Source organism: Ursus maritimus, unplaced genomic scaffold (genome assembly GCF_017311325.1).
Source record: "Ursus maritimus isolate PB19 unplaced genomic scaffold, ASM1731132v1 scaffold_14, whole genome shotgun sequence".
Classification (NCBI taxonomy): Eukaryota; Metazoa; Chordata; class Mammalia; order Carnivora; family Ursidae; genus Ursus; species Ursus maritimus.
In genome coordinates, this window is record NW_024423786.1 from 62,294,237 (window position 1) to 62,316,384 (window position 22,148).

The window sequence follows — 22,148 nt, forward strand, 5'->3', positions numbered from 1 at the left end:
CGAGAAGCTCTGCTGTGAACTTTCCAGGTGCCCCCGCATGACGAGCACTGTCTCCCTCTTCCTGGCATAGTTTCAGGCCTTCATCAGAAGCCACACCAAAATGAGAGGTGCTGTCTGACCCAGTGGGCAGGAGACAACATTCTGGAAGAAGGCTGGTTGCAGACACAGATGAGGCTTCCCATTCGAATCGGACCCCCCTAGGCTGTCCAGAGCCTTCAGAGAGTGGTCACCAGAGTCTTGGCTGATGGGAGGTCCCTCTTTCCAAGAAAGGGGGGTGTCTAACTTCCAGAGGCAGGAAGATGGGCAAAATAAGGCTATGCCATTCTTAAGTCTCAGGACAGCATCCATGCATGCCCGTTATCATGGCCCACCCCTGCCACCACCAAACCAGACAGAAGCACCCAGCACAGCCCAGAACCACAATATAGACACCAGGCTCTCTGGGCAGACAACTCGACTACCCAGGGGGTACCCCCAACAAGCTTTCCCTTCAGACAGTCCCAGCTGGAACCAGGCCGTGTAGACAGCAGGTGGGCAGACCAGTAGAAGCCAAGCTTCAGATCTGGGAGAAGTGAGGGAGGTGAGATGCGGCCGTCAGTCCCCACAAGCCACGCCACCACATGGTCACACATCTCCACGGAACCACGGCCCAGGTAACTGGGCAGCTGCCTCCCTCTCCCTCCACCAACAACTGCTTTTGACATCACATCTTGTTCCTCCCCCTTCCCGATCTCACACAAGTCTTCTTCTCCCAGCTCATGCCTTACAGGAGCACTGGGCCCCCTGAGGGCTTCTAAGCTCCCCTTCTCAGAGGTCCGAAAATACCCAAGTTAGTTCAGAAACACGCAGAAAAAGCTGAGCCTTTCGGATCGATTCTTACCATCAGAGAAGAGCTAATCTTCTTCCCTGCAGGGCTGCTAACTCAGAGCAGAGTCCTGAGTCCCGCGTGGAGTCCCCAGACCCAGGGCCAGGCCCCTGCCAGCTTCCTCTCCATGGCACCCTCTGCGGGAAATGGGGCTGATGCAAGCCACCGTGCCAAGGGTCAGTGCCGGGGACACCCCAGAGGGCGTTCCTGTGGCTTTCAGCGCTGCCGTTCTTTCACAAAGAACAGGCTACATTGCACAGTTCCTTCCAAATCTGCTCCAGGTCCTGTGAGGAAATCAACGACGCATTCTGGACTTTCCAGTTGCGAAGTTTCTGGAGGCTTTTTTTTCTTTAATTTTTTTTCACTCTCTCTCTTTTTCCCCTTTCTCAGCTAAAAAAAAGTTGGCCGAGGTCACGACATACAATGGCCAAGCTTGTGTCACTGACCAGATGCCTCCCACCCCCAGGCCTGGGGACAAGAGCTCCTTTGTCCACTATATTTTAGGCGGGACTCCCTGGGCCTGCCCAAGCCCTGCTGGGGAATGTTCCGCCAACTTCTTCCCAACCCTAAGTCATGGCTCTGGCCTCGGCCCCAGCCCCAGCTGTGTGAACCCAAGGCCAGATAAAAACCAACCTACGAAGAATGAGGAATGCTCCCCCAAAGAAACTCTGTGTTAGACCCATCCGGGCTGAAAAGCTGGTGCCCCCAGAGGGGCAAGACGAGGGTCTCCCGCCTTTGCTCTTTTTCCCTCGCCATCTCCAAACCTGGACACAGTGGGTGACCAGAGGGGCGATGACATGCGTCTCAGAGGAAAAGAGCTTTAGGGTCACAAAGCTGTTGGCTGCAAGTGGAGGAAGGACTGGACCCTGAGCTCAATATGGCGTCACCAACTGAATGAGTTCAAGCAAGAGACTTGGATCCTGCGTGAATATATCAAATCACTCCACTCAGACAGCTTTTCGAGCAGCTGAAGGGTAGCACTTCAAATCCACACATTTCTATGCTTTCAATGTAAACCTTTGTGATTTCAGGAAATGAGCCTTGCTATCGAAGTAAATATGGTTTTCCCGAGGGATCGCGAAGTTGTGAGGTCTGGATGGTTTCCTATAAATAGCATTCTCTCAAATGTATGGGGGAACTGTGTATTTATGAAGAGGGTTCCGTGCCAGCTCCTCGGGTCGGGGCTAGGAAATCAGAACGATCACCTAGGGACAGAGTCTGAGGACTCTTGAGCTCTTGTAGTCACTACCTACCAGCTGTGATACCTCGGGTAGGGCCTCGAAGCTTCGGATTTCTTTGACTGTAAAAAGGAGATGACTGGCAGTGCCTGTCTCAAAAGGTTGTTGGGAGGATTAAGGGGGGAAATCCACATAAACACTGAGCACAGAGCAAAGTGGACCAAAGTATCCAATAAAGCCAGTTGTTTTTGTTACGATCAACAGTGGCTGAAAGAGTAGGAGCTGAAGTTTCCCCGGTCACACACAAAAACATGGGCAAAGGGCAGTTTTCCCAAGAAGGCATACAAATGGCCAATGGGCATACGGAAAGGTGCTCAGTATTACTCCTCACTAGGGAAATGCACATGAAAACCCAAATGAGGAATCGCCTCGCACCCACGAGGAGAGCCACTACCAACAAACAAATGAATAAAACCAGAAAGGTCAGAGAAGAGGAGGCCCAGGCGAGGAGGTGGGCAAAGTGGAACCTTGCTGGTGGGAATGTAAAATGGAGCAGACACCATGGAAAACAATATGGCGGCTCCTGAAAAAGGGACACACAGAATTACCATTGGCTCCAGCAATTCCACTTCCACGTATTCACCCAAGAGAATGGACACAACCCAAGTGTGTCTGCTCATGGATGAACGGATAAACAAAACGTGGCGTGTATCTACACAGTGGCATGGTGTTCAACCGTAGAAAGGAAATCCCGACCCAGGCTCCGGTGCAGGTGAGCCTAGAGACATTAGGTGAAGCAGGAGAGCCCAGTCACGAATAGGCAGATACTGTGGGATCCAACTCTAGGAGGGGCTTAGAATAGAATAAATTCATAGAAACCAAAAAAATAGAATGGTGATTGCCAAGGGCCAGGGGGAGACGAGAGAGAGGGGCAAGGGGCTGGGGATGGGGCGTTAGTGTTTAATGGAGAGAGAGTGTCCGTTAGCAAGATGACAGAGTCTGGAGGCGGATGGTGACGGGTGCATGACATTGTGAAGGCGCTTGATGCCACAGAACTCTATGCTTAAAAATGATTAAAAGGGTTGGGGCGCCTGGGTGGCACAGCGGTTAAGCGTCTGCCTTCGGCTCAGGGCGTGATCCCCGGGTCCTGGGATCGAGCCCCGCATCAGGCTCCTCCGCTGGGAGCCTGCTTCTTCCTCTCCCACTCCCCCTGCTTGTGTTCCCTCTCTCGCTGGCTGTCTCTCTCTGTCAAATAAATAAAATAAAATCTTTAAAAAAAATGGTTAAAAGGGTAGATTTTATGTCATGTCTGTTTTAACACACACACACACACACACACACACACACACGTCCGGGACCCACAGAGAGAGTTTAGATCAAGGGCCCCCGGCCAGTGTGACATAAGCCACATCATGAGATACCTGGGGACACAACCTCCGGAGAGGCAAAGTATGCACCCAGAGAGAAGCCTTCCCAGGCTGCTGGTGAAGCTGATGAGAAGACAAGGCCGGGGCATCTGTCAGCTTCAGTGTTCAGTCTTGGGGAAACTGAGGCAGCAAAGCCAGCATCCTAATGTCAACCATAGGCTTGTCTGCTGGGGGGGCACACTTAGAGGGCCAGTGGCAACATGCCTCCCCCTGGACACATGGACTTCCTCCTTTCTGGTCTTTTCTTTCCGCCCCTAGAGGCAGAGCTCATCTCTTCCTTCTCAAAGCCTGGGGTGGGCTGCTCGACGGGCTCTACTTCCCCGCTCTGCTTGTCAGGCTCCGATCCGCTGCAGGGGTGACAACGAGAGAGCTCTCACTCTGTGCCTTGGGTCCTGTAATTCGTCCAACACGCCAACGAGGAGGTTTCTAGTATCGTCCCCATTTAACAGAGGAGTAAACAGAGGCTCTCGGGATGGGTCAGGATGGATGGGTAGGAGGAATGAACTAAGGGAATGATACTCCAGGCCACGTGGCCACAGGAGCAAAGGCCCGGAGGGGAAGCAGTGTGGGCAGACGTGAGGGTCACTTCCATCAGGATTCAAGGGCATAGAAGGTGACAGAAGGAGTAGTTACAGATGGAGTCCAGTTGTGAGAGACCACGAGAGCACCAAGGCTAAGAAATCAGACTCCTATCTATAAGCCGGAAAACACTGACGGGTTTGTAGCACGGGAGGAAACACCACCAATGTTGTGCTTTGGAGAAATCATCCCGACACCAGGGTATAAAAAGAAAAATGTAGGGGAGAAAACCAGTTATGGGATCCATCGCCTCCTTTCTCTCTTCCTAAACACAAGAGAAATTCGAGGCTTAAATCTACATTTATAAAGTGAGAGGTGAGGAGTCCTCCAAGGGCTGAGTTACTGTCCTCTTCCTCCCTTGGTGTGGGAAGGGGGACCTGGTGGTCACCACACCGTGACCTTGGAGGGCAGCCCTGCCAGCGGAAGGCCCGGACAGAAGTATGGTTTGTCTCTGCTCCTGGAAAAGGGCTCCCACCCACAAGAAGGTAAAAGCAAAATTGCATCCACACCCAGACAGCCAAGTCCTTCGCCTTGGGTCCTTCGGGTTTCGTGGAATTAAAATACCCATGGAAGCTCTCACAGACCATAACTTTTTGGTTTTATAACAGCAAAGAGGGGACAGTTTTAAGGCTATTCAGCTTTGACACTGCATCACACGCATGAATAGATACAAGCACAGACAATAACGCACCCCTATAGGCAACACACAGAGATTGTCATCACGGTTCCCAGGACGGCCTCCAGCCAATGGCGAGAGATCTTTCTGGATCTTTATGAACCGGGAGGCTAATCTGCTCTGACCTGAGCTAAGCAGAACAAACCAGAGGCCCACAAATGTTTTATCCTTTAGGATTCACCAACACGAGTATCTCGGGGTGTATAAAACTCATAAAGACATTCTCAGGGGTTTATGGTTTGGGGTGATCCCAGCATCTCAAACCAGAGGTCCCTTGAGTTTTGCTTTATAGATAATCTTCTATCATTTGAGTTGGCTTCAGAAAAGCGCAAATTGTTCTCCTTGTGGTCTCTGCAAATAGGTAGGTTCCTACATCAGGGGTCACGTGGACAAACGAGGGACAGAGGGAAACTCGTGATCCAAAAAAGGGAAGACCGACAATCACTTCCACGGAGCTCCATTTTCCCCAAGTTTCATGGAGTCCGATGCAGCCAACCCCGTTGCTATTATTCGTTGTCTCAAGTGAGCTGAAAACCCTTGTCCTCGGTACCACGAGTCGTGTTGTCTTATCACAATAATTAATAAGAAAGACGGGGTAGGGCGATGACTCACATTTTCTAAAGGCTTCATGAGGTCGTGAAGGGAAAAATTATTCACCAGACCATGCAATCTTGGGGGGGGGGGGGTCTCGAAGACACTCCCAACCCCGTCATAGGCAGCCCCTTGGCTATAGATCAATCAAGCAACTGGTGGTTACCAGCAACCTCTTCCCAAATGCTGTGGAAGACGCGGGCAAGTGTAATACAAGAGGGACTTGGCTTCTACAAGTTGGAAGATAAGGCACAGACAGACACAAGGGGAAAAGCAGAAATAACTACACAAGGGAGTCCGTCGTAAGGGCCAAGCGATAAAGTCGGCAGACAATAAGAGCTTTCAGAATCCAGAGAAGGACGAGATCGTGCTCGGCTGGGGCGGTCGGAGAAGGCTTCTCAGAAGATACAGCCTTGGCCTGACAGCACAGATGAAAAGGAAGGGCTTGACCGGAATGGAGGGGCAGTAAGTGAGAAGAAGAATAGGCCTCAGTGACTGAGCAGATGCGGGGGGAGTGGGAGGAAGTAAAAGGCTACCCTGAAGGGGACAAGAGAAGCTGGACCCAGAACTCAGGGAGATCCGGCGATGGTAGAAGCCAGATTGGGGATATACAGTAGCATTTACAAAGGCCTCCATACTCAAGCTCCGAGTGCTTGATCAGGGTGCAGCTGGGCTGTGTGTGGCCCTTGACACATGGGACTGGGGTATCGCGCATGCGGACTCAGTTTATGAAGCAAGAATGGAGAGCTGAGCCCCGAGAAGTGCTCTCACTTAGCAGCAGAATGACTTCCCCCTGACCCTCCTTGGGCCCAATCCCCCCCCCGCGTGCCCCCCCCCATAAGTACAGACAGCACGCCCTGGGCCCCTCTCCGAGACCCTCAAAGGCAAGAACCAGGTCTCCATGCTTCTCCCCTCCAATGCGGCCTTGACCCTCCCACTCGGGGGCTGGCTCCATGATGGGCAAGAATTGGACGCGAGTTCTGGGAATGAGTTCCAGAAAGCACATGAGGACGGGGTCACAAGAACAGGTAGTGGTGTCCACGAGAGAGATGGAAGAAGACGCTCACTGATGATGGAGGGATGCTCCCCCTGCCAATTCTAGAAAGAGGAGCAGGCGAGTGAGGTGGGTGTGGAAATCTAGTCCCAAGCATATGAGGAGTTGGGGAGCCTGAGGACATGCGGGGACAGGAGGTAAGACATTGAGACAGATGCCATTATAGAAGAGGGAGGAGAGAGAGGACAGGGCTGTGAGGAGGCAGTGGGTGGCCCGGGCCCACTGGGCCCATGGATGGCTCCTATGAGGGGCCTGGCAGCTTGCTTCTTGCCCTCAGCGAGGGTGGGTCCGAGGCCCCTCCTGAGGTTCCCATGTGTTCCACTCCACAAAAGAGTCCCAAGATCAAGTGGACACATCAGAAATGGCACCCACTCTAACAGGCTTGGGTCCGGACCCAAGGGATACCTCAGGTCATCATCCCCCACCAAACTCCGGCCATTCATGTTCCCCTGTCTCAACTCTGCCATCACTATGCCTCAAGCTGCCCTATTATTTACCCAGGATTTTTTTTTATCTGTCTTATAACGAGCTTGAATTTAGCCTGACCCTAAGCAGTAACAGCTACGGAATACGGAGGTGATGAGGTTGGTTACCTTCCCTATTACACACGTAAATAAACGTGACTTAAAAACTGTCATCACAACACAGTCTACAAGGATCTTACGATATCCTTAGTGGTAACCTCGGCCCACTTAAAGAAACAGTTCCAGGCTATGTGTAAAATGACCACAGAGCAGCCGTGACACGGTCTATGGAGGTTCTTTTTTGAAACCTAGAAAACCAGGCTCGAATTCTCCACTGACCACATACCCACAACTGCAGGGGCGAGGTCGCCAGTGTGTGCCCGAGTCACCGCTGGGAGGCCTAAGAGGGCAGTCCAGGGAGAAACGGAGGACTTCCCACAGTGAGGGCCACGTGACAGCCCTGGCTTTGAGGTGTGCGCACCACCGACCCTACAGGTAAGCACCTCTGAAGGGGATTCAACCTTCCCTGCATGCACAGTGCCAAGGCCAACGATACACAATGTACATGGCGTCCGACGGTACATGCAACGTCTACACAGACACCACCTTGCTGGAGAAGGAAGAGAGGAGCACGGGAACACGGGGAAAGGGTGAGAAAGCACCACCCTAAAGGCTCAAGGGAAGAGCACCTCTCCGAAGGCAATTCAGAAGACAACGTCAGGAAACTGCAAGAAAGCAAGAAATCCTCTTTGAAAGAGGAACAGAAAATTGTTACGGAAAAAGATGGCCAAAATAAGAAGGATGACACAAAAACAAAAACAGATGAGATCAGGACTGTACCAAAATCGCTCACTTAAATCCACATTAGGGGTTGTGGGTAAATGAAGATTTTTAAAAAGTTAAATCAATAAAATGCAGGCCTTCAAAGGATCTCCCCAAACTGCAAAGGTTAAAAAAAAAAAAAAAAAAAAAGGAAATGAAAAAGTAATGCACGTTTAGGAAGTGTTCCATTAGAAAAGACCGGACCACATAGACGAAAATCAATAATGAACTGCAAAAATAACAGAGAATTTTATTTTATTTTTAAAGATTTTATTTATTTATTCGACAGAGACAGAGACAGCCAGCGAGAGAGGGAACACAAGCAGGGGGAGTGGGAGAGGAAGAAGCAGGCTCATAGCGGAGGAGCCTGATGTGGGGCTCGATCCCAGAACGTCAGGATCACGCCCTGAGCCGAAGGCAGACGCTTAACCGCTGTGCCACCCAGGCGCCCCATAACAGAGAATTTTAAAAATCATGCCCGCCAAGAGGCAAAGAGAAAGGTTGCCTGGGAAATCCGTGGTTCCTCAGACTTTTCTTCTGCTGCTACTATGGGCACTTCCCATGGGAATCAAAGCCCCATAAGGCAGGGACTGGCCAAGGGGCTGGCATCAGCCCTCTGAAAGTGCTAGAAAGTGCAAGAAGGCATATTCCCACCCAAGTCAAAGCTTCATGGGGCATGGTCATTGTCTCGTTCATCACTGTGGGAGTTCAATAAGCCTTTGCTGAAGGGTGGACCAAACTGAGCTGCAAACATGAGTTTTTGTTCCGAACATCGGAGATTCAAGACATATACATCCAGCCAAGCTGTAGCAATATTTCACATGAAAGAGACAGAAAGCATTCTCGAAGCACGCAGGTGAACAAACCACCCACGTACTCTCCAGGCACTGAGAGAGAGATCAACGTAAGTGTGAGGGCCCCGGGGAATCGCCATAGAAACGCATCCGTGAGGCGTTTCTTGCTCGGTGTAGACCCCCAGCTCAGAAACCCAGCCAGTGGGGTGAAGCCCAGTGACCGATGTCTCCCTCAGCTGTCCTCCTCCTGCCATCAGGCTACCCAGGTCTCCTGCAACATCCTTCAAGGCCAAGACAGAGGAAGCCTCCAGCCATGTGTGGGGAGCACCGTTCCCCAATCCTGTCTTTTCTGCCCAAGCACGCACTGACACTGGGGTAGCCACTGGACCTTTGGGGACAAGCACCCCAGAGATGCCGTGCTGTGTAGAGAAACTCGAAGAATGTTTGCTCTGTTTGCTCAGGAACTAGAAGAATGACCTTTGGCATAATTAAAACTGCCACTGAATGAACCAAGCCATCCCTCCTCCCCAGATCAGGAAAGACCAATCAGCCACCCAACGGAAAATGCTCTCGGTCACCAAAACCCCCTTTCGTATCACCTTCTAAGAGCTATTCCCGCTTTAAGAACCCAAGCACGCTGCACGATGTCAAAGGTGGGAAATGATGTGCCCCACACCCCATCCCCCACCCCCGCCAATGAAACACGGAGGGAACACAGGAAAATGTGAACGCAGGTCATCGCTGTAGTCTGGGATTTCTCCAACTGTTTTACTTGTTTTCATTTTATCACATTTAAAAGGTTTATTTACTTTTAACCGTGCAAGTCAACATTTTTCTTTTTTTTTTTTTAAACGTGTTTATAAAATTATTTTTACAGTCAGGAAAACACTGCCTTCCACCCAAATCAGCATATCCAATTCTAAAATATACCATATGATCCCAATTATGTAGACAAATATATACAGCCCAAAAAAGGGGGGGGGAATGAAAAGAATGCAAAATATTCTTTCTTATTCCTGTTTTTCTTTATTTTTCCATTTTCTGTAATGAGCATACTAATTTTAATGCTTTTTTTTGAGGGGAGAAGGGGCAGAGGGAGAGGGAGAGAGAGAAACTTAAGCCAGCTCCCCACAGCACAGAGCCCAATGAGGGGCTCGAGCTCACAACCCTGGTATCATGACCTGAGCTGAAATCAAGAGTCAGATGCTTAAATGACTGAGACACCCAGGTACCCCAATTTTAATGCGTTTTTTTAATCTTTTACTTTATTCCATTATGAACTAATGTACAAATACAGCCCTATTTCAAATATTTAGACAATATTTGCTAATAAAATCCCCCTTGATAGCTCCCTTCTCAGTTGCCATCCCGTAAAATGAGTTCGTTATACTATGTTTCAAATGATAAGGAGACTTGGGAGGGTTATTTTTAAGAAAATGAATTAAGACAAAATGGGCAACAGTAAAGAACTTTCTGGTCCAATGCAAGGCGGACACAAAAATTAGATGGAAGGGACCCCAGAGATCATTTGATCCCATGCTGCCATTTCACAGATTGGGAAACTGAGCCCAGAGACAGATGGAAACTGGATGCCAAGTGTCCCCCAGCCCAGCGCAGAGCCCCCACCTTCTTGCTCTCCGGCCACCCTAAATTTGGTGCTGATGTTGCTGGCACGGTTAGAGGACTAGTTTTAGACACAGAACTCAGCAAGAGCCAAAGCCCCACCTAGGACGGCCCCCAAGTCGGCCCCAACACTGCTCTGTGCAAGCCAACCTCCAATGAGTCCAGCTCTCTGCTCAACCACGAGCCACTTCCCATCCGTCTGTGGCCAGTGAGCCCCCGTGTAGGGAGGGGGCCCGGAGAGGAAACATCTGTGTACACAAGGGGACTGAAGGGGAGTGAATAAACGCACTTGATTTTCCCTTTGGCAAATCCTCTTTGGCCTCTTTTTCCACTCATTGAAATGCAAAGCCCCATTCCAATGAGGAGGTCCGGAAGATTCCAGAAACTTCTAGAAACCACAACCCCCACTCTGCAACAGGGATTTCCAAAACAAGGTGAGCATGCATGTTTTGGGGGTGTGGGCGAGGATAAACAGCAGAGACAACCCCCAGAAACCAGCCACAGGCATCCATTGGCTTGTCCCCAACCCCAGCTTCTAACCTTTAGCCAGGCACAGAGGAAGTTCAAGTATACCTTCCATGGCTTTCCAGCCGTGTAACCTCAGGCAAGTCACTTCACCTCTTTGAAATCATCTTTTCTCTTTCCTGCATGTAAAAATGGAAATACCACCATCTCCTTCACAGAATTCTTGCAAAGACCAGAGGGCCAAAAACACAGTAGCAACTGCATAAATGTCAGCTTTGCCCCATACCTTCCCATCCCCGTTAAGTCACTGAGTAACCCTTGGGGAAAGCTGTCAACAACTGAGGTCACAGCACTGTCACTCCTATGGCACCCACTGGGTTTTCCCAACAGCCTGGGCTCAGCTGTGCAGATGGGAACTTTCTAACATCCCTGACACAGACCAAGCTCATCGAAGGAGCGAGAGGAATTGCACATGAAATGGAATCCCTATGCTCAGCGGCCAAGATTAGGGTTTAGAGGACCATCAGAAGGGAACAGTAAAATCCAGGGAGCCCAGCCCACGCCATGTCCGTCGGCATCTCTGGAAAGCTGGCCACTTACACATCTCACAGCCTAGTTGACCCTTACGAGAACGCTGGAGAGAAGTATTCTTATTTTCCTTCTACAATCGAGTAAATGGAGGTCTTCCCCAAGGTCTCACGACTCAGAAGACCACAGAACCAGTTTGAACCCAGTGTCCCGGCTCCAAGAACAATGCCATTCCCTCCTCACTGCAGGCTACCGCCGACAGACTGTCAAGAATCCTCTCTCCAAGGGCAAATACTCCAGGGAGAAGTTACAGTGAGTGAGGCCAAGACCGGCCAAGCCCCTAACTACCAACTTCCGTGGCAGAAGTTGGTGGCTGATTGCCCGTGGGAGGCCTCATGTGCTAACTGGAGGGAGAGGTGCTGGAGGAGGGAAGGGAAGTACCAAGATAAACATCTCCACAGAAAAGAGCCCTAATGGGCAGCTGGCATGAACCACACCCAAGAGAGATATTGACTGAGCACCACAAACTGAGTCACTGTGAGCGGCTTCCATGCAAGATGGCAGCCCCCGCCCATCCACACGAAGCAGCAGAGGCAGCATGGCAGATCGGCCTGGGTTCAAAGCTCCAGGAGGATGTGGACCCGCCCTGCTTTGTCTGGTGGGCCTGGTGCGTCCCTTCATTCTGTCCCTTAGGAGATCCAGCCCCTGCCCCCAGCCCCACCTTCCCTCCCATGCGAGCCAGTCCACTCCTACCTCCATGGTTGCTCTTGTTTGCATGGCCTACGATGAGCGGTCCTCACTCCCCAAGATCTAGAACACTGTCCTACTCAAATGTGTCCCCAGATACAGAAAACACACCCAATGAACATACGTGGTATTGATGGAGATCCCCCCAAGTCTCTGAGTAGGATTTGTCAGTCCCCCTAGAAAGTGGGTGCCGTATCTTCCTGGGGTCACCTGGCCACCCATGTGAGGGGTACAGGAAGAGCAGGGGTGCCTGGGTGGCTCAGTCAGTTAAGTGTCTGACTCTTGATCTTAGCTCAGGTCTTGATCTCAGGGTCATGAATTCAAGCTCTGCATTGGGCTCCATGAAGGGCGTGGAACTTACTTCTACACTGAATCCTATCAGGGGCCCCCAAATCACAAATGAACCGGACAGGCTTGGGGAAGGATCATCAGTAGCTTGGCTGGGTCTCTGAAACAAGCCTCTCATGGGCCTAGGGCTCTCCAAGTAAATACATTCAGGAAAGACTCACTCTCTCAAGTTGCCTCAATGGTCTACAAGCGTAATTAAAGTTTTTCAGCCAGAGAGAAAGTGGGCAGAGGCCAGAGGTGACCATCTATGACGAAAGCAGTCTGAGGGACCAATGCTTGATGTGAAATGTACATATGTGGTTGGCTCTGACCCATACTTTTTAAAGAACTAGTATATTATTCTCACCCAAGGACTCCCAGTGCATGAATGTGTGGTTACCTCAGATACGCTTGAGCAGCCAACCTGATCTCTCTCGACATCATTCAATCGCTGGCCTTGTCTGCTAGGGTCACACTCCTCTTCTCCCATAGGAAGACAGCCCAGGGACTACCTTTATCTCTAGGACAGTCAAAAGCACTGGGGTTTGCTCACCACTGTTGCACCAACAAGACCCACAGACAGAAGTGCTGAATAGCCGATGGCTGGATCAAAAGGGATTATTAGGATTTGCTGGGATCCCACAAACAGAAATACTCCTCCAGCCCTCAAAGCAGGCATGGGACTCTGCCAGGAGTGGTGTGGGGCAAAACCCTCAACTCCTTTTCTTCAGCCAGGGGGGATCCCCGCCTTTCCTCCCGCTCTTGGTCTTCGAAGGATGGAACATGACAGTAACAGGTGTAGACACTCTATCCACGCTCCGAGCCACAGATACGCAGAACATTCCATCCAAAGGCAACAGAGCACACATTCTTCTCAAGTGCAGATGGAACATATTCCAGGAGAGATCAAATGTTAGGCCACAGAACAAGTCTCAAAAAATTCAAGAAGATGGAAATCCTATCAAGCACCCTGTCCGACCACAATGGTACGAAACGAAAAATCAATTACAAGGAGAAAACTGGAAAAACCACAAAAATGTGGGGAGATGAAATAACATGGCTCTTCATCGGAAAATAAAGAAGAAATCAAATAATGCCCCCCAAAAAACAAAAAAAACCAAAAAAACAACAACAATAACAAACAACAACAAAAAAACCCAGAAAATCCACGGGATGCAGCAAAAGCAGTTCTAACAGGCAAGTTCATAGCGATCCAGGCCCACCCGATAAACAAGAAAAATCTCAAACAATCTAACATTACACTTAAAGGAACTAGAAAAAGAACAAATGAAGCCTGAAGGTAGAAGAAAAGAAATAATAAAGAAAAGAGCAGAACTAATGGAGAGATCTAGAGGGGTATCATGCTAAGTAAGATAAGGCAGAAGGAAAAAAAACAAAAACCACATGATTTCACTCATATGTGCAATCACAGACACAGAAAACCCACTGATGTTGACCAGAGCGGAAGGGGGCTCTGGGGGGAGGGGCAAAATGGGTAGAGGGGTCATTTGTTCGGTGATGGATGTTAACTGGACTTTTGGGGGTGACCACTTTATAGCATAGACAGATGTCCAAGCAGAACACTGTACACCTGGACTGTCATATACCAATTTTACCCCAATGTAGAAAAAGAATGATGGCCACTGTTCCGTTATTGGTCTCAGTGCTGGTGAACAGCAGAGATGGGTGGGGACTACGGCAAACTGGAAAACCTACCCCTCGGCTTGGCGTCACCAAAGCTTCTCTTTTTTTTTTTTTTTTTGGCAAGAGACGCCGGGTATCTTAATATCTAATGTGAAATCTGATGATTTGTAGATGTTGGCAAACCGACTCAACAATTTGAAAATGAAACCATGGGCGAAAACAAAACAAAACGACAAGAGAACCTCCCCCAGTCCTGAACTCGATTGTGCCCGCTGGTCACCAATGTGCCGTTCGTCGTGAATTGCTGGGTATCTGAATAAGCAGTTGTTTCAAGAGAGGGCTCCCTGGTTTGTAAAGAGTATGAATTAGTTGCTGCCACGCTACGCTAACCATCCCTTCTCAGAGACCTCTTACCGCCAACACCTGCTGGGTGCAGCTGGACGCCAGCATCCAGGGATTCTAAAGGCTGCAAATGTGTAGCCAATGTCCCCTCTCCCCAGAGCTAGGCGCCCCAGCCTGGGTCTAGCCTCCCTTGGAAGGGAAGCACAGGACAAGAGAGGTGCGTGAGGAAGCAAAACAACCTAAGGACTGAGGCACACGCCACCAGCTGGGGAGTGGGGCAGAGATGGTGGTCAGAGCTGCGCACTGAGCAATCTGAATGAAGATCAGAGATTGGGGAACCGAGTGAGTGAGCCAGGCACAGCAGCCTTGGGAAGGACAGACGCGCATCCATGCGTCTGAAGGCAAGGTGACACAGTTGCCCCCATAAGCAGAGAGATTCTCTTGGGGCAGCAAGACCAAGCCGCTGGAAGCTAGCACCCTTGCACCCTTGCACCACAGCGAGTGGGAAGGAAGGCTGGACCCGTGCTCATGGGAGGACTGCAGGACCCAAACCCGCAGGGCTCTGGAGCCTGGGAACGTGTATTCGGGACCTCTGGGACGGATGCGGGGTGATGGGGGCAGTCGCAGCAAGAATCACAGTGTCCTTCTCAATCCGGCCACAGGGGGCTTTCCTCCTGACCTCAGACCCTGAGAGAAGGGCTGTCCCCTCCCTGTCCCCAGACCTCACACTTCCCAACTGTCCTGCCGCCCCATCCAGGCTGCACAGGGCACCACCTGAGTGTCTCGAAAGTGATGCTTGCACGGGGCTCCCCCCGAGAAGCCTTCCCTTCTCCTTCCGGCTCTTCCCTGGAAAGGAGAGCCACAGCCGTCTCCCTGCAGGAGAAAATTCGGGCTCATTCAGGCAACCACCCAAAGCCAGCAGTTCCCCAACTCTGTTTTTCGAAGTCTGACCCCCAGTGAAAAGCCTATTTGACCTCACGGCCCAACATACACACAGAAAGCACAAACTTCGTGTCGCAGTGCGTACCCTACGGCATGCAATATATGCTGAGATTTTGCCGTTCGACTTTTTATGCTGAACACTGGTCATATACACTGTGTGAGCCATGGTTCCAGGACCACTGCTTTACCTCGCCCCGACCTCCTTTCATGAGGTTCCCCTCCTCCACCTCCCTCCCCATCCGAAATGCCTATAAAGGTTTCCTTTGCGGTACTTCTCTGGACCTCCCCCCAACCAAGCAGAGAGAAATGCTCCCGGTTCTCCCAGCTTCAGAGGACTGTGTACCACTCACGGGCACTTAGCGTCCTCGGGTCTTCTCTTTTCGAGAACAGGGTCCAAGTCTCTGATCCAGTCCACTTAAAATCTCCGTCCAATGCTTGATCTCCAAAAAGAGGAAGCCTGAGTGAGACCTCCTAATTATGATAAAATTACACGGCATTTTGCTTCACAGCACAAAGCCCAATCTTTGGAGAACCCCTCTGCTCCCGGCAGCACCCCCTTCCCTGCCCCGGCGGGGAGACGGAGCTGTGTGGTTTCCAAACTGCTCAGTGCATGGACGCATCGCTCCCCACTCAGGACCTGAACACGGTCCCTAACAGAGCTGGCGAAGAAAGAGATTTTGCATACCCGGTGCTCAGGTGGGGAAACCGAGAAAAGCTAACACAACTGTCACATGGGAAGTGGCTGAATCCACACGAATCCGAGTTCCCCAGACTCTCAGCTGCATGCACTTTCCAGAAGCCTCAAGTGACTTCAGATGCTCTTATGTAATCCTCTGTTTGTGACCTACCCCCCAACTTGGGCCTCCCTCTCTTCAGCCCCCGTAGCTCTTACGCGTCCCCACAAGACACAGGTGTCCCAGTCAGAAGATCCCCGTGGACCTGGTTGCTGTCCCACTCTGTCCCTGACCGGCTGTGTGACATCTGGCAGAACACAGCACCTCTCTGGGCTTCTTCCTCATCTAGAACCTGAGGGGAGCTGACCCTGCTGATTCCCGAAAGCCCCTTCCAGGCTTCTCCTGAGGACTCTACCTGCACATTTGGAATGGTGTGGCCCTGAGAAGGCCCGGCCACACTCAGGAATTAAGGAACAAGCAAGACAGAAGGGAAGATCCAGAAGAGAGAGCCAAGGTAAGTTGAAGGCAACAAGAACTACTCACTTCCCATCGAGCTCACCCCCTCAGATAGCCCCGCTGCCCAAGTGGTTTGTCCTTTCCCAAGCCCTGGGGTCCCCATGCAACCCACACTCAGGGCAGACAGGTGGGCAAACAGAAGCATCAGCCTGCGTCCCTCCATCGCAGAGCCAGGCACCTGCCCGCAGAGACTCTCCAGGGCGGGCTTCCCTCCCCCGGGGCATGGCCAGCCACCTGGCTCTCTCTGGGCTCCGAGGAACTTCGAGCACTTTCCCGGGGCTCCAACTCACCTCAACTCCGCAGTCCCTCCTCTTGCAAAGCTGACACGCTGGTCATTTTCTGCCACCGTCTCCACTTCCGCTGCTCCCCGTGGCATCAGCTAATTCACTGTGCAAAGCAGCATTTATATATAGAAAGTTGCAGCCACGCAGGTTAGCATTAAAATAGAGACTTGGCGTTGCCGTGGCAACCAAACAAATGATATTCAAAATGAAAGAGAAGTATTCTGCAATCGGGAAAGCATGTCCAACAGCCTTCCAGGGCAGCTTGCCCGGTCCCCTCGAGGGTGGGTGGGACAGCCTCTGGAGAAAGGACCTTCCCCTCGGTGAACCTTCCTGCTTCCCATTAAGTCACCCGTTCTGGTTTCAGCTATGACCACAGCTCCCCACACTAAGCCCCTTCCTAAAGCCAACTTCAGCCTGGAGCGGACCTGAGGCCAAGGCACGAAGGGGCTATGATGACCTTGACCAGGTACCTCAACTTGCAAAATCTCTACTCCTCAAGCACCAAGGGGAAGTAGCTTGTGGCCCTGAGGCTATCAAGGATGCTTCTAGAAACAAGGCCACGGCCGGCCACGGGCACAGAATCAAGAGACACAGTGAGTACTTTCGGTGGGCTACTTTGCCTGAGCCTCAGCCTAAAAATCAAGGAGTGGGGGGGCGGGGGGGGGGCAAGGGATGGAGAAGCACCCTAGTGCCTGCCGCCTCTGTGATGCTAGGATGTGTGTCTTTCCTACTGGGTCATCTCTTTGTTCGACTTTCTTCTTGCTTCCCCAGTCCCTGGGCATACACCTTAATCGGCCACATGGGCCCTGAACGTTGTTGGAGCTCCAGTCACACTCAGAGGCTCCAGCTCCAGCTTCTTAGCTCCTGATCAACACAGCCACCACCCAGAACATTCCCAGCCACCAAGGCGAAAGGTCTGGATCAAGGAGCCACCAAGAGGCTGGGGGCCTTGGGCAACTCTGAGCCTTTCTGCGAGTCATTCACACATTTTAAAAATCAGCCCCTGATCTAGAAGGACGAAAATTAAGAAGAATGCCAACCCCCAGGGCCAGTGAGGGCGCAGAGCAGCTGGAACCCCCATACGCTGCTGCGGGAATGCAGAATGGCACAGCCCCTCTGGAGAGCAGGTGGCGGTTTTCTAGAATGTGAACGTATGTACTCACCATACGAGCCAACCATCCCTCTCCCGGGTATGTACCCAAGAGAAGGGAAACACAGGTCCAACACGAAGTCTTAGGCACAAAGGTGCATAGCAGCTTTATTCACAATAACCCCACACTGGGAAGCAACCCAAAGACCATCAACAGGGAATGGAGAGCAAGGCATGGTACATCCACACGGCGGGTCACAGCTCCCGACACAAAGGAGTTGACTATGGATACGTGTAGTGACCTGGAGCGTCTCACAGGTGTCCGCTGAGAAGCCAGGCTCGTACGGTTACGTACCGTACGATCCCATTTACGTGATGTGCTCAGAAAGACAAAGCTACAGGGATGGATGGCTCGTGGGGGGCGGGGGAGGGTGTGAGAGCAGACAGGGAACACGAGGGAGGTTCTTGGGGTGACGGGATTATTCTATATCCTGGTCGAGGGTGTGGTTACATGAATCTATATATATGTACAACCGTTCACCCAAAAAAGTCTGTTTCACTGCATGACCATTGAAAAAACAATTTTGGGGGGCGCCTGGGTGGCTCAGTCCATTAAGCATCTGCCTTCGGCTCAGGTCATGATCTCAAGGTCCTGGGATCCAGCCCTGCATCAGGCTCCCTGCTCAGTGGGGAGTCTGCTTCTCCCTCTTCCTCTACCCCTCCCTTCCCACCCCTGCTCGGGTGCACTCTCTCTCTGTCTCTAATAAATAAAACCTTAAAAAAAAAAAATTGTCACCTTGGGGGTAAAATCATTAGAGGATGGCACAGTCTCCTTGTGGTGTTCAGATCAAACACGGGGTCCCCATGCATCCACTGCAGAGTTCTGAGAACTGTCCATTATCAGTACCATTTTTCATTGCAAAGACCCTCTTCTTGTCCTAGGCCACAGCTCTCAACCTTGGACCAGGGGCATTTGTTTGAAAGTACAAAGCCTTGGGTCTCATCCTAGCCCTCCCGAACCAGAAACTCTGGGGCCCCACAGTCTGTTTTAACAAGGCCTCCTGGGCCGTGAGTCTAACACACCCCGAAATTTGGGAACCACCAGCCTCCATCTACGGGCTGGATCCAGCGAGGCCAGCCCATCACGGAAGGGTCTGGCCTGTGTCCCTTCGATATCAAAATGCTAGGGAAACAGACCATGTCTTTCTCTATTTCCTCCTTGTTGCTGGACTCATCCTTTTTTTTTTTCTTAATTTTTAATTTCTCTTCTGACTTCTGCTTCTTGTCTGCCCCAAGCACCTGCGAGGACAAGGCCACAGCTCCGTCTGGGGACCTCAAGAAGCAAGCAGCAGGTAAAAACATGGACCCACCTGTTGTTTCGACCGCGACCCATTGGGGGAAGAGTGGCGTCTACAAACTGAGAACCGGGCAGGGGCCCGCGGCTGAGCAGATCCATCCCTCCTTTCCAGAACCCACCTCGCCAGCCAGTCCACTTGCTGCTCCACTCCTGGAACGCTTCTCAAATCAAAGGGCACCTCATGCTTGTCCCAGTGAACCCTGGACAAGCACGACTCCCTACTCACCCCAGAACAACAACTTCAAAGCCGCCTGGTTTCTGGCCCCAACGGCACACAGAGATGACGGATCGCAGAGAAGAAATCAGAACCATATGAATGTCATATTCAGCAAAATACACAGAATCCCAGCATCAGGGCTGGGTCCAGGGGGCTGCGTGTTTGGCCCAGAGCCCGGGCTTGGTGGCCCCCAGCGTGGGCTGGGCTCCCCAGCCTCTCCTCCCCGCCCACGACTCCCACGGACGCCCAGCGTGCTGTCCCTCCTAGCCGAGGCCTCCACTAGCAATACTGCTTCGGCTGACATTTCAGTGTTTTATGGAGTTTTTATATCCTCTTTTATGGTGCAGTTGAAGATAGCTCAGCTTCTTTTCGAGTCCTGTCCAAATATGCACAAGCACCAACAGAACACTAGGCCGTTAATGACAGAGTGACAGCTCCAGGAGCCGGGGGGCGGGGGGGGGGAGTTGGGGGAGTGGCTGTGCACCCACCCCCTTTTATACCACTGGTTCCTCCCAGAGCCAACCCTGCTGGGCGGGCATCCTCACTCCCGGCCTCATTTTCATCACAGAACACAGAAACCCTTTCCTCTCATGGCTTCTGGGGAAACAATATGGCGCTCCACAGAACCAGTGTTTCGGAACCAGAGACGATTCCAGAGACATTTCCCAGCTCCCACCATGCGCGTGGGAGTGGTGGGCGATGTGTCTGTCCCCTCTTGCTGCTGTAACAAGTAGCCCCAAACTCAGGGGCTTGAGGCAACACTAACCTTAGGGTTCTAGGGCTCAGCAGTGGGTCTCCCTGGGCTAAAACCAAGGTGGTGACAGAGCTGTGTCCCTGTGGTGGCTCCAGGGAAGAATCCGTTCCCTTGTCTTTGTCAGATGCTAGAGACGGCCTGCACTCCTTGGCGGCTGGCCCCCTCCATCTTCAAAGCCAGCAATGGTCTGGCCAGTCCTCTCCACGCGCACCCTTCTGGTTGTCCTGGGCCCACAGGGATAGTGCAGGAGAATTTCCCCATCCCACAGTCATCTGATCTGCAACCCCAAGTCTCTAGCCGTGTAAGCTCACATACCCACCGGTGGCAGGGACTAAGCCGGGGACATCTTGAATATGTGTGTATGGGGCTGGGGGGTGGGGTGGTAGTTATTACGCCCACCACAGGGAGCTCCCAGCGTCTGATACGCAGAGGGCAGGGACGCCGCTCAACACCGATGATGCAGAAGACCGTTCGCCCACAACAAAGAATGACCCGGCCCCAAATGTCAGTGGTGCCAAAGCTGAGACACCGCGGCACAGCCTCATGCCGACCAGACCTGAGCTGGTCCCATGACCCCGACTCAAGTCCATTTCGCACACAGAGGTCAACTGTAGGAGGAAGCTATGACCCACAACGAAGGAGGCATTTTTTTTACCATCCTGTTAAATACTTGCATGCGGATTCTCTAACCCAGAATCATCCTCAAATGCTTCTCGTTTGAAACACAGAACATACACAGAAGACGTTAGAAACACGCATCTTGCTTCTAGAAGGCACAGAAACGCAGTGGACATAGATCATCCGAATTCTTTATGCGAAGGGGATTAAGAGGCGCAAACTGCCAGTTATAAAATAAATAAGTCATGGGGCTGAAAGGACGGCATAGAGAATATAGTCAGTAATACTGTGATAACTTCGTGTGAGGACAGACGGCACCTAGCGGGGACCGTTTCGCAACGTATAAAAATATGGGAGCGCCATGCTGTTCGCCTGAAACGTAATACTGTCGCTTATCATTCGATAAGAAAAGTAATAAATTTCTTTATGTGGATAACTTCGAATAACATGGCGATTTCTGCTTTGCTGTTGGGCGGCCTTCTGGTCTCAGAAATCGCTAAACTAGCAAGCCAGTGTGGCCACTCGGGTCCCCATCCCCACTCTTCCCTCCCCCGGGGGGAACGGACCCACCACTAGCTGATGAGAATTCCTGAAGACTCCACAGACCTCAGTTCTGGGCTCCTACAGGTAACGCAGGGCAGTCCTGCAATCTTGGGGTGAGGCCTATAGCAGCCGGGCACCCTGGGAGAAAGGGAGGGGAAGGGAGGAAGAGGGGTAAGGAGGGAAGGGGAGGAAGGGGAGGAGGGGAGGAAGGGGGTGAATGGGGGAAGGGGAGGAAGGAGAGGAAGGGGGAAAGGGAGGAAGGAGAGGAAGGGGGGAAAGGGAGGAAGGGGGAAGAGGTGAAGGGGAGGAAGGGGGGTCAGGGGTAAGGGGAGGAAGGGGAGGAAGGGAGGGAGTGGGGGGGAAGGGGAGGAAGGGTAGGGCCTCTTAGGAGGCCCTGCCCAGCCCCAAAGATAGCAGGGAGTTTTCCCCACTCCCCTCCCCGGAGGTTGGTCCCCCATCAAGGGCAACGTCCCCATCACCCCCGAGGTCCCATCTGCTGGCTGGGTTTCCCCAGTGGTGGTTTCCTGGGGATTCCCCTGCAGGGACAGGTAGGCAGGGCCTCCTTCCGCCACTTCTGTGTCGTTCTGACAGTAGGAGTCCCCACTCCCTCCCAGCCCCATGGAAATGGTGAGCAGAGGCACGGCGGCAGCATCTGGCGTGGTTACGGGTACCCCCACATGCGTCCCTGTGCTCTGTACCCCCAGGCGAGCCCCTGCTAGTCTACCCTCTCTGTCTGACACAGCAAAGTCCTTATTTAGCTCCTCTGTGGCAACCATCCAACATTTTCTGCCAAAGCCACGTGTCTGCCCCAAAGCAGGGACGCAGGAAGTCTGAGATACTTGGGGGCCTGGGACCACCTCTGTCTAGAGGCCACCCACAGACTGATTCAATTGTCCATCCGGCAACGCTCGCTGCACATTTACTGTGAGCCTACACACCCCTTGAGACCGGGGACACAGAGGGCCTTGCCCCCAGGGAGCTTGAACCCAACGCGGGGAGCACGGGAAGGGCCCGCTCTGAGCACGGA

At 52.0% G+C, this 22,148-nt stretch overlaps 1 protein-coding gene and 1 long non-coding RNA gene across 9 annotated transcripts in view; one reads left to right on the forward strand and one right to left on the reverse strand.

Moving 5' to 3' along the window:
- GAS7 (growth arrest specific 7) overlaps positions 1–22,148 on the reverse strand; it is a 198,391-nt gene that overhangs the window by 93,698 nt on the left and 82,545 nt on the right. For 3 of the 7 annotated variants that reach the window (XM_040630037.1, XM_040630034.1, XM_040630035.1), the window contains exon 1: positions 16,549–16,644. The exons of 3 other annotated variants lie outside the window; for them this stretch is intronic. In XM_040630037.1, the coding sequence (XP_040485971.1) occupies positions 16,549–16,634 (86 nt within the window). In that variant the 5' untranslated portion in view covers positions 16,635–16,644. Of the gene's footprint in view, positions 1–880; positions 1,065–16,548; positions 16,645–22,148 lie in introns of those variants that run through there. One more of the 7 variants, XM_040630033.1, reaches the window with a different exon arrangement.
- LOC103660397 lies at positions 9,590–21,331 on the forward strand. Of its 2 annotated transcripts, XR_567798.2 has the most exons (4): positions 9,590–16,256; positions 16,907–17,135; positions 17,314–17,732; positions 18,929–21,331. It is a non-coding gene; the product is annotated as an uncharacterized LOC103660397 (long non-coding RNA). The 2 variants fall into 2 exon arrangements; XR_567797.2 differs by lacking the exon at positions 17,314–17,732.